Source organism: Terrapene carolina, unplaced genomic scaffold, assembly GCF_002925995.2.
Source record: "Terrapene carolina triunguis isolate 2854851 unplaced genomic scaffold, T_m_triunguis-2.0 Scaffold96, whole genome shotgun sequence".
NCBI lineage: Eukaryota > Metazoa > Chordata > Testudines > Emydidae > Terrapene > Terrapene triunguis.
Window position 1 is genome coordinate 49,218,000 of NW_020664447.1, and position 17,136 is coordinate 49,235,135.

Here is a 17,136-nt window from a genome sequence, read left to right on the forward strand (position 1 = left end):
CTGTTTGGAGGTGAAACTGGGCAGGACTGTCCTCCCCACCTCCAAACTAGATATGGCTATTATGTGGGTAATGGAATGGAGCAGGATAAACAGAAGAAATGGAGTTGTTTGTCTCCCTGGTGAATCTGTCTTCATCAGCAAGTCTTCCCCCCCTTTCCAGCCAGTGGATCTTCAGAAGTATGAATGGAAGAAGGAGCTTAGGGCTTATTCCTCGAACAAGAAAGAAAAAGAGAAAATAAGATAGGGACCCAATGCAAAGTAAATCAAAAACTTAATATAACAAGATTGGTATTCAACTTATTCTGTCATTGATACAAGCCATACTTTCCTCTGAAAAGGAAGAAAAGGTAGGCATAGGATTCATTTTATGCTAGAGCCTTGTTGATTGAGTACTGAGTAGAATTATAGGCTGATGCTGATAATGAGATTTTAGACACAGAAGAATACATGTGGACTTATTTATTTAGGTTTTAATGGAGATGTGCCTTCATGCTCATGGATGCTTCTCAGACAGAAATGTTGCTGCTCCTTTGGTACAAGTCTATGAAAAGTTAATTTCAACTGTCTGTATATGTGGTTCTGAAATAACTTCTCCCATCAAAAATGCACTCCAGTTTCTGTTCTTGTTTTATGTTTTTATTGACCAGAATCTTTAATCCCCCCCCTTCTCTCCCCTCTCTTTCAGTATGATAACATCTTAATGGAAGAGTCTGCTCAGATTCTGGAGATAGAAACCTTTATACCTCTCCTCTTGCAGGTGAGAATTTCATTGTAAAATAAATTACTCCTCTCTCAAATCTTGAACAGTATGTTTTTGCTAATGACTGAAAGTGTGATATGCATTCTTGAGAATAGTATTTGCTTGTTATACCCATGATGCCAAAATCATTTAAGTGTATCTGTTTCATCCTCAAAACAGGGCCCAGTACTGAAAGTTCCAGAGTACCTGCAGTTTCCATTGAAGTAGTAGGAGTTTGGAAGAGTTGGCACTTTCAGGATCAGCCTATCAGTTCATAAATTCTCTTCATTATGAGTAGGGCTCCGTGTCTGTCATGGAGGTTGTGGAAGTCACAGATTCCGTGACTTTCCGCAACCTCTGTGACTTCTACAGCGGCCGGTGTGGCTCACCCCAGGGCTGCCCAAGCAGCTGGCTCAAGGGCCACCTGCTCAGGTGGCCGTGGGGACAGCCATATCGGCCACTGCTGGAGCGGCTCTGCAGCCAGCTGCTCGGGCAGCCCCATATCAGCCGCACTGGCTGCTGCTCGAGAGGCCCTGGACAGCTGGCCCCGGGGTCCCCCCAAGCAGTAGCTGGTGCAGCTAGCCCTGTGAACTACCCGAGCAGCAGTCCCAGGGGTGGCTGAAGCAGCCACTGTCAGCGGCCCCCGGCAGTGGCCCTCAGGGCAGCTGGAGCAGCGGCCCCCAGCAGATGGTGTTGCTGGCCCTGACTGCCCCTTACAGCAGTGCCCCTTCCTATCCAAGGTGCAGGTGTCTCAGCCTTCTAGAGAGACAGTGCTCAGTCCATGAGCTCCCAACACCAACTTACCCTGCTCTGCCCTGCAGCTCTCATTGGGCCCTGATTGGCTGCCCCGTGCAGCCTCCCTTTAAGTGGAGGTATTGTCAAAGGTAAAAACTAGGAGCACAATAAGGCTTGCAGAAACCACAGTTGTATTGCTTCTGCAGTTTCCTTTAACTCATAGCCATAATTTCTGAAGTTACATATGATTCTTCCTTTTGCCCTCTGTAATAGAGCATTACTACTTCTGTTGTATCGTCATTGCAGTGGGTCAGATTCATTCTTGGTATAACTCTTATTGTGTTAATGGATAAATTAATCTGGTTATGTTCATTAAACATGAGCAATTTAGCATAAAATATTAAACTCTCCTTTTTTCAGGTCATGGGAGACATTGGAAGGGCAGTAATAGATGCCTTTAGACCTGTGGGCCGCACGCTGCCCGTCAGGGTAATCTGCTGGTGGGCCGCGAGACAGTTTGTTTACATTGACCGTCCGCAGGCACAGCTGCCCGCAGCTCCCAGCTCCCATTGGCCGGGAATGGTGAACCGTGGCCACTGGGAGTTGCAGGCGGCTGTTCCTATGGATGGTCAATGTAAACAAACTGTCTTGCGGCCTGCCAGTGGATTACCCTGACGGGCCGCATGCGGCCCGTGGGCCTCAAGTTGCCCACCGCTGCTTTAGACTAACATTTCATTTGCAGTTCAGTGCAGTTTAAAAACAAATGATATTAAATATTGAAAATTAGTGCTTATAACAAAGCCAATTTGACCCTTACTTTACTAGAATTATTTTAATAAGGTAATGCCTGAGCATATGATAACCCAGGTTAATTCTGCAATTTTTTAATTGTTTAATAGAATCCCCAAGATGGATTCAGCCGACTAAAACGATGGATTATGATTGGTGACCATCATCAGTTGCCACCTGTCATTAAGAACATGGCTTTTCAAAAATACTCCAACATGGAACAGTCTCTCTTTACACGCTTTGTTCGTGTGGGGGTGCCAACTGTTGACTTGGATGCTCAAGGAAGAGCAAGAGCAAGGTAAGATAAAGGAAAAAAGTCAGGAGGTCTTATTCCCAGGTACTAGGTTAAAAACATATGGTTTTGAATAACTTACTTTCTTAAGTATTAAGGCCAAATGGATCTGACATTATCCCTTTAACAGCTAGTGGAGGTGGAAGTATCCTTCCAAGGAACTGGTACATTGCCCAAACTTTAATAACATTGAAATCAAATTCTAGATCATGTTACAAATCTAGGGAAAATGCACCTTTCATGTAACATTATGATGACATGGCCTTCAGCTCTTAAGTATAGGAGGCATTCATGATTGACTATTCATATTTTCATAATACCGCTATCATAGAATACATTCCATTTCTCCCTTGCATCCGTGATTCACACATTTGTCATTTCAGGGCTGGAGTGCAGTAACTCTCCAGCTTATTCTATCAATAAGGTCAACCTTAAACTCAACCCTCAGGAGCCTGAGAATGACTAGCCCTAGAGAGGACATCACAGCAGTATTCCATACCCTCCAGTGGGTCCTGTTGTATTCATTTATATGGAATGAAGGGCCCAAATAGTTAAAGGTGTTAACATGACCTTGGAACTGTCCAACATAAAACCGTTTTAAACAAGGCTCAGGGTTTAGTATACAGAGACCTCAGCCTGCTTAGTACCGTGGCAAACACACTATTTAAAATCCTTTTAACTGTTTCTTTAAAAATATGTAAAAGAAGGAAAAACAGTTAAAGCATTTGAAATGTATTAAATAATGCTTTCATTTTAACAACTTTTGTTCCCTTTAGCTGTAGAGAGGTTTTTTTAAAGGGAAAAAACCCTTTTTTTACAGCCTCTTACATGGAGATAACTGTCCTTTTTCGGGAAAATTGAGAAAAGTAGTTGAGATGAGTTGTTTTTGTTGCTGCTGTTAAAGTTCAATCCTGATTCCTAGAAGACAAACACAAGAAGGGAGAGAAAAGAACAGCAAAGATAGAAAAATGCAGCTTCTGTTTCTGGTGTTGACTCTCACTTGCAACCTCACTGCTGTACCAACACTGGCACCGCACATGGTCTTATCATTCACTCCAAGACTTGGCAAACCTCGTACCAGCATAGAGTAGTTTAGGGCATTGTTTTTAGCTGCCTCTCTCTGGTCACAGACTTACAGGAGTGATGCAAAATATGCCTGACTAAGCCAGACCCTTATTAGACAGAAGGCAAAAGGTGAGGGATAGGAAAGAGAAGAAATAAGATTAGGAAAGAAAACAACACACAAACGGGAGGGTATGTGTGTGACAAAGTCTCCTGTCCAGGTGACGGTTAGGATTTAGCCAAAGCCAAGGGAGGTGGTGGTGTCATTTGGCTCCCTCCCTGTGGCTCAGTCTGCTTAGAGGTCTCAGGATTAGGATGAAGGTGGTCTGGGGTCCTAGGAGATGATGGGTGTGGCAGCTCACTGCTGCAGTTGTTGGCAGGCAGCTGTTTCTTCTGCTAACTTTTTCCAAAAGCCATCTTCTTTTGGGTTTATTAAAGGAAGTGTTGGGATGAAATAGTCCATCCTCTCATTAAATAGTCTGTCAATAAACCTAATTTCTGACCCACTAATTTTCTGTCATTGTTTTCAAGTTGTCTAATCCTCTTCTTTACCAGTCATAAACTTAATACTGTCCTTGAGTGGTGTCAGTAAAACCCTTTCTGTTTAAGTTAATTCATTCTTTCTCTCTCCTTATAAATTTTATATAACAGGTCATTGTGACAGTTTATGAACTTTCACTTACATTTTACAGTTAAACTTACAATTAGGGTAAATTTGTAGGCCCAATTATCACAATAGTACCCATTTGTTTCTAGCTCCAGTTCAGAGTACTGGTAATCGCTAAAGCCTTTAACAGGATGCGACTTCGCTACCTTTGGATCGTCTCCAGCCACAACTGTCCCAAGTTCACTGTGCTCATCAGGAAACTGAGTTAGGTGGTAGTCAGTTCTGGATCTCTATCTGTGGAACATATTGCCAGAAGAGATCAAACAGTGATCTGGAGTACCAACCTTAAAATCTGCAAATCTCACTTTTCACAATTGTCTGTCCACAATAACAGAAGCTAAATTAATAGAATAAAATTCAAGAACAAACCACCAAACTCTAGGTAGGTAGGAGTAGCATCTACTTTGATTTTGAGCATCTCTTGGTTTATTCTGTTTCAGCACCTGGATATTATGATTTCTGCTCAATATATAACTAAAATAGATACATAGTGTAACTTCACTGAAGTCAGTTGAGTTTCACTGGGAATATATCTTGCCCTTTATCAATTAACTGGATTGTAAACACCTACTCCATTGACTTCTTTATTTTCCAAATTCTTCTTGTTGTTGGATATCAGTACATTTTATTGTAGGGCTGTCCCTGAGGGCAGACATTTTGGGCCAGATCTTAAGCTAGTGTAAATTGGCTCCATTGGAGTTGTGCCATTTTGTACCAGCTGAAGATCTGGCCCCATGTCTTTCTCCAAAGTTAGCACCAGTTCTGATTGCAGGTTGGCTAAAAGGAGCACTTCCACAGTGATTCTGGAGCTTGAGTGCTTGCAGTTTTAAGTTTGCTCCCTAATTCAGGTCTTTCACATTGCACAGTGGCAAAGAACTATATGCAAAGGGTCTACGTTTTGTTGAAATTTTTGTAAGAAAAAGACCACCAGTAAGTGCACTTTTGATTTCTGCCATGTGAAGCTTTAATTCTAATGTTGCACTATAAAATTCTGCTATTTTAAAATAGTAAATACACCTCTACCCCAGTATAATGCTGTCCAATATAACGGGAATTCGGATATAACGTGGTAAAGCAGTGCTCTGGGGGATGGGGCTGCTTTACCGCATTATATCCGAATTCGTGTTACCGCAAGCGGTTCCTCTGCGCCCGCCCGTTACTTGCTGCGGCCCTCCCCGGGACCCCCCTGCCCCAGCTCACCTCCATTCTGCCTCCTCCCACGAGCGCGCCGCAGCTCCTCTTCTCCTCCCCCCCCGCCCCCTTCTAGGCTTGCCGGGCCAAACAGCTGATTGGCGTGGCAAGCATGGAAGGGAGGGAGGGAGGGAGGGAGAAGTTGAGCGGCAGCGGAGGTGAGCTGGGGTGGGGAGCGGTTCCTCTCCCTACTCCAATATAACGCGGTCTCACCTATAAAACGGTGAGATTTTTTTGGCTCCTGAGGACCGCGTTATATCGGGGTAGAGGTGTAAGTTAGTTAGTCTTTTTTAAAAACGTAAAGTAAAATGAACATCATAAATGAGAACTTTTAAAATTAATTTTTCCATTATACAAATTTATTGAAAAATTTAAAGCTTTGCAGAATATTTGTTTTCTGAGCATATTCACTACAAATATTTTTCAGGAAGATTTGCATTTTTAAATTATAATGTTTGAGTATCTAATGCAACTAAACGATAAATAAAGTTAAATTTTGCCATCTGTTGCTCTGCATCTTCCCAGAAAATGTGCATGAAAGGATTGAAGAATTCCTACATTTTGATGCAAACAACTCCTGATCAAGGCTCTCACTTATCCTACCCCATTTCCCTTCATCTCCCCGATTTTAATTGTAATGGACACTTTATGGGAAGCTACTTATTTTAAATATTCTGTTTCTCTGGATATTGACCATTTCCCCTTTGTCGGAGATGTTTGGGATAGGCTTCCCTTTCTGAAAATGCGAGAAACAATTCAGACTTCTCCGTGATGCTCCAGGGTTGAGTGTTCCCCTTCTGCCAGATTCTTTGCATATGGTGGACAAACAGCAGCACTTGAATCTTATAGATTGCTAACCTTTAAAATGATTTGTTGGCAACAGTTGGCAAAATCCCTTCCCCCCATCTCTCTTTTTTCCCTTGGGGGTGGGGGTTGGAAACCAATATTTCCCTAACATTTTGTTCCCCAAATAGTACCACCCACCAAACTCCTTCAAATCCTTTGTTCCATCTTTCCTTCCCCATCACGATATAGCCTACCAAAGGGTGCAAGCCCATAGTTAGGAGGTGCTCAATCTGTGAAGTGACAGCCTTGGGAGTCATGGATGTGGAACTTATTTGAAGAGCCTCATTGTGCAAAGGGAAAGAGCTCAAAGTTAGGGCAATTTGTTGGGATCTCTGCATCCCCCTGCCCAAACCAGTCAGGATTCTTCTGGAGATACCTCTGCAAAAATGATTCCATCCTCTCCGTCTTTTGACTATACGATCCCCCTAACAGTTGAGATAGACAAAATGAAGACCAGTCTTCTTGAACTAGAAAAGGTTTGTCAGGATCAAGGCATTGATGTCTTGCGTGGGGAGGCGTGACGCTGTATGGAATATGGGTCACCATTTATATTATTATTGGTACCAATATTACAAAATTGCAATGAATCTTACAACATATGCCATGTGGAAATGTTATGATTTGCTAAGTATGATAATCTGGTTTATATGTATTATCATCTTTATATTGTGAATTACAAATATGTGTGGTATATTTGCATCTCAAACCCATGCTGTGTTTCTGGGTGACACTCCCAGACAGATTGGCATCAACGCTATCTATCCTGTTTGATGGCCCATCAAGGGCAATCAGCTGTACAATGAACCCATTGAGAGAAACCCGGGGCTCCGCCTATGAGACAGCAGGACATGTAGGGACACGCTTGTGGACAGGGAACTCCAAGAGCTTTTCCATGCCCATGTGCTGTGAACTTGTGTTTGGGACAGAGGATGTACAAGCCACATGACAAAGGATATAAAAAAACAGCTGCATCTTTTCCATTTTGCCTTCAATCCTGCTTCTCACCTCTGGAGTATCTTCTCTACAAACTGAAGTTTTGAACAAAGGACTGATAGACCCATCCAAGCTTTGGATGTGTTCCTCAGGGACTTTACAAGCCAGCAAACTCACCAATGCTGCTAAGACTCACAAGTACAATGTGCTCTCCTTTTTGCGGCCTGCCCTGACCTTGGTATTTTCAGTGTGGGCTACCCTAGGCGTCTCAGGTCACAGTCTCATCCATCTTTATCTGCTGCTCCTAGGTCTTCTGGTCTTATGCATAGTTATTACTCTGCTCAGTCTTCCTTACAGGCAGAATCTTCTCTTCTGTCTGCCACATCTCAATCTAGATTAACTAAACCTGATAGCTTGGTTAGTTGACCAGCAAGTCCAAAACAAGATACTTCTCCAAGTAATAGATTCTACTAGCTTTGTGCAGGTTTTTCACCCGTTTGTCCTACAAGAGTCTAGACAAAAAACCCTTTACTGGTATCAAAACAGAAATATATCAACTCTCTGAAGCCAGGATTTTCTTACAGCAGTGATTTTCAACATGTGGGGGTCTAAGATTTCCAAAGGGGTCTGCACTTCCTTTCAAAAATTTTTAGAGGCCCACAAATGAAAAATGGTTGAAAACCACTGTCTTACAGCATGACCTAGACCTGGACCCAAGACATTCCATCATTGCATTACATGTCTCAACATTAAACAGCAACATAAATGCAAGCCCATCCAAGTCTCCTATACCTGATGGTAACAGTTTCCTTGTGCAGCATGACTACCCAAGCCAACAATTAGGGAAATTTTTTTCTACCTGGGATCTGTACACAATACTGTGTTTTCGTGATTCAGGCATTCAAACCTCTGTGGCATCTAACTCTTTGTGTTTCCATTTTATAAATAATAATAACTAGAGGAGTTTCTGAAATCTCTGCTCTCAGAAGACACTAGCCTTACTGCATCTTCCACAGGAGCCAACACTGTTGTTCATTCTCCAGAGTAATTTGTATCAAGATTACTTCTTCCTTCGGTACCTGACAGGAAATAATTCTGCCTTATTATTAAAAATAATACCTAGCTCTTATGTAGTGCTTTCCATCATTAGCTCTCTAAAGCTCTTTACACAGGAGGTCAGTGTTATCCACATTTTATGGATGGAGAAACTGATCGAGGTGAAGTCATTTGTCCAAGATCACCCAGCGGGCCCTTGACAAAGCCAGGAATAGATCCTAGTCTCAGGATAGATAGATCCACTAGGCGTTCATTTTACTCAAAGCCTCAATATCCAAAAGAAAAAGCATTTAAAATGCTAAAATGTACGTTAGTGGAGCCTATCCATATAGGAAAACATCTTTGTTTTCTTTTATTTTCATACCTGGGTCTGAAGCATCTAAACCAATCCTGGCTAGGTGGATCAAGTTCTGTATCAGCAGTGTATTCAGCTACAGATAAACTGATCCCAGAGGGGATAAGAGCCCACTCAGCACATTCATGGTAACATCCTGTCCAGAAAGGGGATCAGCCACCACAAAGGAAATCTGTAAAGCTGCCACCTGGTCATCTATCAACACGCTTATAAAAGCCCCACAGGCTTGACCTGCATTCCTTTGCAGAAACATCCTTTGGCTGGAAGGTGCTCTAAGCAGTGTACCGAAAATAGACTAATTTTAGAGGAGGAGGTGGAAGAACGTTCTTCTTCTGTCCCACTTCTTCTTTCTTTCCTACCAATTTTTCTTATTGCAGTTTCATCCCAAATGTCTCAGACTGGGAGAGCAGTCGAATCCAAAATGGAACATACGTTACCTTATTTCTGAGACTGGCTTCTCCTCCTCAGTCTGCCCCTTCTGAGATACAGTTTCCAATTCCCTATACCATGGTCTTTTCAAGGCCCCCAAGTGTCATCATTAAATTAGATTTAATCTACTAATAACACTGGTCTACAATTTTTGAGAAGTCGTCTGCTTCAGAGATAAAATGTGCTATTTATTATGTATTTTGATGTGCTGAATTCAAATATGACAATTAAAACAACTGATTGGCTACTGTTTCTAAGATATTTAAGTTTTTACATTTTATGTCTATGTATATTGTGTAGATAGTAGAGTTTTAATCATCAATTGTAAACCTAGGTCTTTTCATGTGTTTATGGTTGCTTTACATGATAATATTTCACCTGTCCTGTTTATGTAACACTTTAAAAATCAGCAAAAGGGTTATATAAATAAAAGTTATGATGAAACAAAAGGCAAAAAACTATTCTGTACATAGTTTAGTCCTATTCAGTGTCTACTCGGCGCTTCTTGGCTTGTCTCTTGTATTCATTCAATGGAGCATCTCTTGTCACTGTCCAGCAATAGTCTGCAAGCACTGATGGGCTCCATTTGCCCTGATAGCGTTTCTCCATTGTTGCAATGTCCCGGTGAAATCGCTCGCCGTGCTCGTCTCTCACTGCTCCGCAGTTCGGTGGAAAAAAATCTAGAGGAGAGTGCAAAAAATGTATCTTTAGTGACATGTTGCAACCAAGGCTTTTGTATGCCTTGAGGAGGTTTTCCACCAACAACCTGTAGTTGTCTGCCTTGTTGTTTCCAAGAAAATTTATTGCCACTAACTGGAAGGCTTTCCATGCCGTCTTTTCCTTGCCACGCAGTGCATGGTCAAATGCATCATCTCGAAGAAGTTCACGAATCTGAGGACCAACAGACACCTTCCTTTTTCTTAACTTCACTTAACCTTGGAAATTTTCCACGGAGGTACTTGAAAGCTGCTTGTGTTTTGTCAATGGCCTTGACAAAGTTCTTCATCAGACCCAGCTTGATGTGTAAGGGTGGTAACAATCTTCCTTGATTCAACAAGTGGTGGATGCTGAACACTTTTCCTCTCAGGCTCCAATGACTGTCGGAGTGGCCAATCTTTCTTGATGTAGTGGGAATCTCTTGCACGACTATCCCATTCGCAGAGAAAACAGCAGTACTTTGTGTATCCAGTCTGCAGACCAAGCAAGAGAGCAACAACCTTCAAATCGCCACAAAGCTGCCACTGATGTTGGTCATAGTTTATGCACCTCAAAAGTTGTTTCATGTTGTCATAGGTTTCCTTCATATGGACTGCATGACCAACTGGAATTGATGGCAAAACATTGCCATTATGCAGTAAAACAGCTTTAAGACTCGTCTTCGATGAATCAATGAACAGTCTCCACTCATCTGGATCATGAACGATGTTGAGGGCTGCCATCACACCATCGATGTTGTTGCAGGCTACAAGATCACCTTCCATGAAGAAGAATGGGACAAGATCCTTTTGACAGTCACGGAACATGGAAACCCTAACATCACCTGCCAGGAGATTCCACTGCTGTAGTCTGGAGCCCAACAGCTCTTCCTTACTCTTGGGTAGTTCCAAATCCCTGACAAGGTCATTCAGTTCACCTTGTGTTTTGAGGTGTGGTTCAGAGGAGGAGGATGGGAGAAAATGTGGGTCCTGTGACATTGATGGTTCAGGACCAGAAGTTTCATCCTCTTCCTCTTCCTCGTCTGACTCAAGTGAGAATGATTCTGGTGCATCAGGAACCGGCAGTCCTTCTCCGTGGGGTACTGGGCGTATAGCTGATGGAATGTTTGGATAATGCACAGTCCACTTTTTCTTCTTTGACACACCTTTCCCACCTGGAGGCACCATGCAGAAGTAACAATTGCTGGTATGATCTGTTGGCTCTCTCCAAATCATTGGCACTGCAAAAGGCATAGATTTCCTTTTCCTGTTCAACCACTGGTGAAGATTTGTTGCACAAGTGTTGCAGCATATGTGTGGGGCCCACCTCTTGTCCTGATCTCCAATTTTGCAGCCAAAATAAAGGTGATAGGCTTTCTTAACCATAGTGGTTATACTGCGCTTTTGTGATGCAAAAGTCACTTCACCACAAACATAGCAGAAGTTATCTGCACTGTTCACACAAGTACGAGGCATCTCTGCTCACTTTGGCTAAACAGAAATGTGTCCCTTTGCAAAATCAAACACTGACAAATAAGAGAGCACGACACTGTATGATTTCTAGAGCTGATATAGGGCAATTTGTTCAGCAGAGTGATGTAAGCTTTGTTATGATTGCATCATCCATGACTTCTAGGAATAACATGATGCAATTCATATCATGTATGACGCAATACCAGCTTCAGATTGCATCATTCATTGTTTTGCCTAAAAAGCAAGTACTGTCCAAACCCAGTCATAGATTTATTCATAGATCCAGTCAAAGATGTATTTTAGTCATTTCTGGTTTAAATTGAGATCCCTTCCCTTTATAACTCACTTATCCTCCGCCATTCCCAAGTCAAGGGTCGTATATACTGACCCAATAGCATATCTTGAAAACTAGAGCCAATCAACAATTTTAAGCATCATTTTCGTTCTCAGTGACCCAGAATTAGTAAAGTTTGACTACATTTATTTCAGAAGCATTTTGGCTGTGGAGCAGTGTAATTTAGTGTTTTCATGTGGCTCTGTATAAAGGTAGATTGGGCACGTTCAATCCCCATGGATGAACCTAACTGCCTCTAGTATTTGCAGTAAGAGAGATACAGTCTTTTGCACTTGGAAGAGGTTGGTTCAGAAGGAAGGATGATCCAAAGGTTAGGGCATTAGCCTGGCATTCAAGAGACCAGAGTTTAATTTCCTGCTCCTCCACAGTCTTCCTGTGCGACCTTTGGGAGGTTACTTACAGCAAAATTTTCAAAAGTGTTTTTTAAGTCCTATTTTCAGAAGTAACTTGCACTTAGCAGCATAAGACTCATTGACTTTAATTGGGACTTAGGCTCCTAAATGTCTGTCACTTCTGAAAATGGGACTTAAAAATACTTTTGAAAATTAGCGTGTCTCTGCCTCCATTCTCCATTTGTAAAATGGGAATGTCGGGTCCTCACGTCACTCTTTACCAGAGGACCGTGGCAAGTTATGTCCATGATCTCCTACCCCTCAGTTGAGGGAAGGGAGAATTGTAGCTCAGCCTACAGCCATGTGCGATATCACCATTCACATCCTCCAAATACCTTGCCAGATTCCTCCCATTAAACAGAAGTGAGACCCCAAGTTTCCTACTGTGGAAAAAGAAGCAAAAAAACTTTAAATTAAAAATACCAGGCAACCTTTGAATAGCAAGGCATAGTAATGAGAAAAACAGAAACACTGTATCTATCTGGTTTGCATGTCACTTAAGAAATATTTTTAATCTGAGCCGGGAAGGAGTTCAGCTCCTCTTACTGTTTTTGTTTTTGTTTTTCTGAAAGCTTATGTAATCTCTACAACTGGCGTTATAAGAATCTGGGTAATCTGCCTCATGTGCAACTTCTGCCAGAGTTCAGAACTGCAAACGCTGGATTTCTCTATGATTTCCAGCTTATAAACGTAGAAGATTTCCATGGTGTGGGAGAGTCTGAACCCAATCCTTATTTCTACCAGGTAAGAAAAGAGATTCAGTGCCCTATTAGAAATGCATCATTTTGCCTCATTAAATCTGGAAAGAAATGAAGATAGAATATTGATTTCTTTAACTGAAGTTAAGTAAGCTTTCAGAGCATTAAAATGTTTTTTATATTTTTGCATATACAATGGAATGCAGTTTTTAATGATCAGTCCTTATGATTATTTAGTTATGGAGGTCATAAAATTATAATAATTATTCTGTGGTGTTTGGCTCTCACACTGAACTATGATTTTCCTTGACTCTCCCTTCCCACCCCCCAAAAGTAGAAGTGAATTTCCCTTTTTTTTTTTTTGACTGCATATTTTGTTGCAGATAAATAGTTTTTTTGGACCAGTGCCAATTACAACCAGTTATAATCTTGTTTATCTGCTTCAGCATTAAAATACATGGCAGAATTTCTCTGTCCTTGGAAGAGGGAGGATTTGCTTTGAGACACATGTCCAGACTGGGAGAGTCACTGTTTTTATTGATCTGTATATAGTGTTCCAAAAAATGGTTTCCCAAACCAGCCTTCACAAAAGGATCAAACTGTACTATGTCTATATTGTGTGCATGGATGTGTATATTTCAACACAGTGTTGTGTAACACTACATTGTGTAACAGTTCAAGCTGCTCAAGTATAACCACCATCAAAGCAAACATTAAAACACTAGAAAATTCACAATTCAATTATGTCAAATGCTATACCAACAACCAGCTAAGATTAAGCGCAATCTTCATTTGGCCCCATTAATCACATGTGCATCCTCTATCACACTGAAAATCAAATGCCCCACACCTTCAATTCTTTGTTCCTTTCTTACCTAAGGCCTGGTCTACACTACGGGATTAATTCGGATTTAGCAGCGTTAATTCGAATTAACCCTTCACCCGTCCACACAACACAGCCATTTAGTTCGAATTAAAGGGCGCTTTAAATCAATTTCTGTACTCCACCTCGACGAGCGGAGTAGCGCCAAAATCGATTTTGTTAATTCGAATTAGGGTTAGTGTGGCCGCACACCACCGAATTAATGTGGTTAAAATTAATGGGGTAGTGTGGCCGCACACCACCGAATTAATGTGGTTAAAAACCGAATTAATGTGCTTAGTGTGGCCGCGCACAATCGAATTTATACAACCTGTTTCCCAAATTCGAATTATCTAAATTCGGATTAATCCCGTAGTGTAGACATACCCTAAAGCTTTGTATTAAAAACTGTGGTACAGATGTACAAAAATAGGATCCTATGTTATGGTTCCTATTGTGAAAGTCTTCGATATAATTTGCACAGTTAAGGATTTTCATATGTATGTGTCTGTGAAGATTTTATTTTTGAATCTTGTAATTTTTCTAAGGTGTATAAAGATGTTTGTAATTATGGCTGAGGTCTTCTTTTACTTTTTTAAAAATTAAACCATTATTCGGGTATAGTGAATATATCACTGCTATAACACCATGTTCCCTTGATTATCTTTATTCATAAGAACTTAATTGTTCTGTAGTTTGTGGAAACTGTAATACTAAAAAATGTACACACTTTCTCATCATAGTAGCTTTTATCCATTCCATGTAATTTCTGATATTTTTTTTAATGTGAGGTTTGTGTACACACTCTGTGTGTATTTATAGCACATGGAATGTGTAATTGGTGGTTCAGGGTTTTTTAATGGGCAGTGATTAATATGGCTTTCAGAATGCTATTTGTGTTCATGAATGTATGAGTATGTCTTTTTGTATAGACTTAAAGGTGACCAGAATTTGTAGACCATGAGTAAAGTGTTCCAGTATTTGTAGCAATAAATTCAACCAAGTAAATCAGAAATGAAACAGGGAAAAGAGGGATGAGTTGCAGCCTGTATTTATATAAATATAACAATTTGAAGAACTTAATATGAAGTTCTTCAAATTGTTATATTTATATAAATACAGGCTGCAATTCATCCCTCTTTTCCCTGTTTCATTTCTGACAGTGGGATTTTCAAACATCCTCAGCATTAGGTTAGTTTTGTTGCCAATGGGAACAAAGTCAGTGGGAGTTTTACCAATGGCTTCAGTAGGAGTTAAATCACTGCTAAGCACTTTTGAAAAATCTCAGCCTTAAAACTTATTCAAAACTATGATACTTATTTAGAGGTATCTGTATACTATGATTCCATGGTTTTGAGGCAGTATAAATAAGAGTTGTAACTTCACTTTGTCTCCCGTGAGGAGGAAATGAAAAATTACAGTTTGTATATTGTAGTACTCAAAGGTCCCAATCAGGACCCCACTGTACAAAGCAAGATACAGTCCCTGATTCAAGGACTTCTGATAACTTCCGTTTTAATCGTATATTGAAATGAACTGAGAGTATTCGAGCGTTTCCCAAGAAGTTATTGGTAGGTGGGACTGATTAAGCATACAGTAACTCCTCACTTAAGGTTGTAGTTATATTCCTGAAAAATGCGACTTTAAGCAAAACGATGTTAAGTGAATCCAATTTTCCCATAAGAATTAATGTAAATGGGGGGGGGTTACATTCCGGGGAGGGGGGGAGGGAAATTGCCAGACAAAAGGCATTGTATACATTTTAAACAATTTTAAACAAGCAATTTAATTCAGGTATAAGTTTTAAACAATTTTAAAGAAACAATTTAATACTACAATCATCATTGCTGAGTATGAAGCAATGGGAGGTGCCCTCGCCTTACCGCACACAGGCACAGCCCACTGGCACTGCAGACAATGAGGCAAGCAAGGAGGCTAAAGGTGCCGTAGGCTAGGCGAAGCACGTTGCACAGCAGCAGTTGCAGCTTCCCCTACTGTGCAAGCACCAGGGGCGGGGGGCTCAACCCTCGGCCCGCCCAATCCACCCCTTCCCCCAAGCCCCCACCCTTAACCCACCTCTTCTCCCCCCCTGCTCCACCTCCTCCCCCTTTACTCCGCATGCTGCATCCTCGCTCCTGCCTCCTGAATGCTGCAAACCAGCTGATAGCCACGGGCAGGAGGTGAGGGGAGCACGGGGAAGGCGCTGACCAGGGGGGGTGGTATGGGAGCTGATGGGGGGCTGCCAGCTGTGGACAAAGCAGGCAGCCAAACGACATTATAGTGGAGCATTGCACAACTTTAAATGAGCTGGTTCTGTAATGAAGCAGGGATGTAAGATCGAAACAGTGTTAAGCAAGAGGACTTTAAGTGGGGAGTTACTGTATTTACACATAGCTTATTAGCATTAAGCTTTTCATGTAAATATTTTCTTGATTGATCTGTTCATATCACACCCATAGTCACAGAATTGCTCAGCGCATCAACAGTTGTAACCACAGAAACAACAGTTAACAATAATATGGTAACTGGGATTTTCAGCAATCCCTTTATTCATGAGGAACCTAAATTAGATGGATGAAACCTAAGGCTATCTGTTGTTCGTTCCTCTCATTTTTCTACAATGAGCTTGTTTTTCAGTGCTTTGATTTATTTTAAACATGGGTCTTCTAAATGCACCAGGATGCCTCAGTAGGGTCAACTCACTCCCAAAATCAGAGGCACAAATGAGCCAGCTAACATTTTATTTTCTTTTTAAAATGCAGAATCTTGGTGAAGCAGAGTATGTTGTAGCACTCTTCATGTACATGTGCCTGCTTGGTTACCCTGCAGACAAGATAAGTATTCTGACAACCTATAATGGACAAAAGCACCTGATCCGGGATATCATTAATCAGCGTTGTGGGAATAACCCAATTATAGGCCGACCAAACAAGGTAATTCTCAAAATAACCAAATACTTATCATTCTCTGACTTTTTAGAATTATAAATTACAAAACAATATACTGTAATTATATAGTTTCACCAATACCTACATGATCAGTTCTTTCTCTGATGACTATAAATGTTATATTCACTGGGATACTGTGGATAGACCACTGTTCCCAAGATGTTACTCAACAGTACATTAATCTTTTCACTTACTTTTGTTTATTTGGACTCTTGCGTAGGCTGTATAACTAAATGAAATATGGTGCTCCCAGGTTGCAAGCTATACAGGAAGGATAAATTAGATGGCTAGCAGTGTTACACAGCAGAAGGACCATAATTACTAACAAAAGATCTTTCCAGAGTGTAGATGCCCACTTGGTGAAATATCTGGTTAAAATTCCTAATTAACAGAAATACTAACATAACTGTAGGAGTCTGTTTATTCCTGGGGGCATTCTGCTCCAAAAATTTTAAAATTCTGTGCCAAAAAAATTAAAAATTCTGCGCACAGTATTTTAAAATCCTGCAAAATTCTGAAAATTTTATTTGTCAAAATAACACTACATAATCACACGAACTTCAATTATTTAGGTAATTTATCTCAAAATACCTGTCAGCAAGTATGTCTGTAACAATAC

The 17,136-nt window shown here is 41.0% G+C and overlaps 1 protein-coding gene across 1 annotated transcript in view; it reads left to right on the top strand.

The window, feature by feature from the left end:
• Positions 1–17,136, top strand: part of AQR (aquarius intron-binding spliceosomal factor) — a 101,970-nt gene that overhangs the window by 71,432 nt on the left and 13,402 nt on the right. Inside the window, exons 28-31 of the mRNA XM_026651411.2 lie at positions 686–757; positions 2,374–2,561; positions 12,582–12,753; positions 16,332–16,502. Of these exons, the coding sequence (XP_026507196.1) occupies positions 686–757; positions 2,374–2,561; positions 12,582–12,753; positions 16,332–16,502 (603 nt within the window). The remainder of the gene's footprint in view (positions 1–685; positions 758–2,373; positions 2,562–12,581; positions 12,754–16,331; positions 16,503–17,136) is intronic.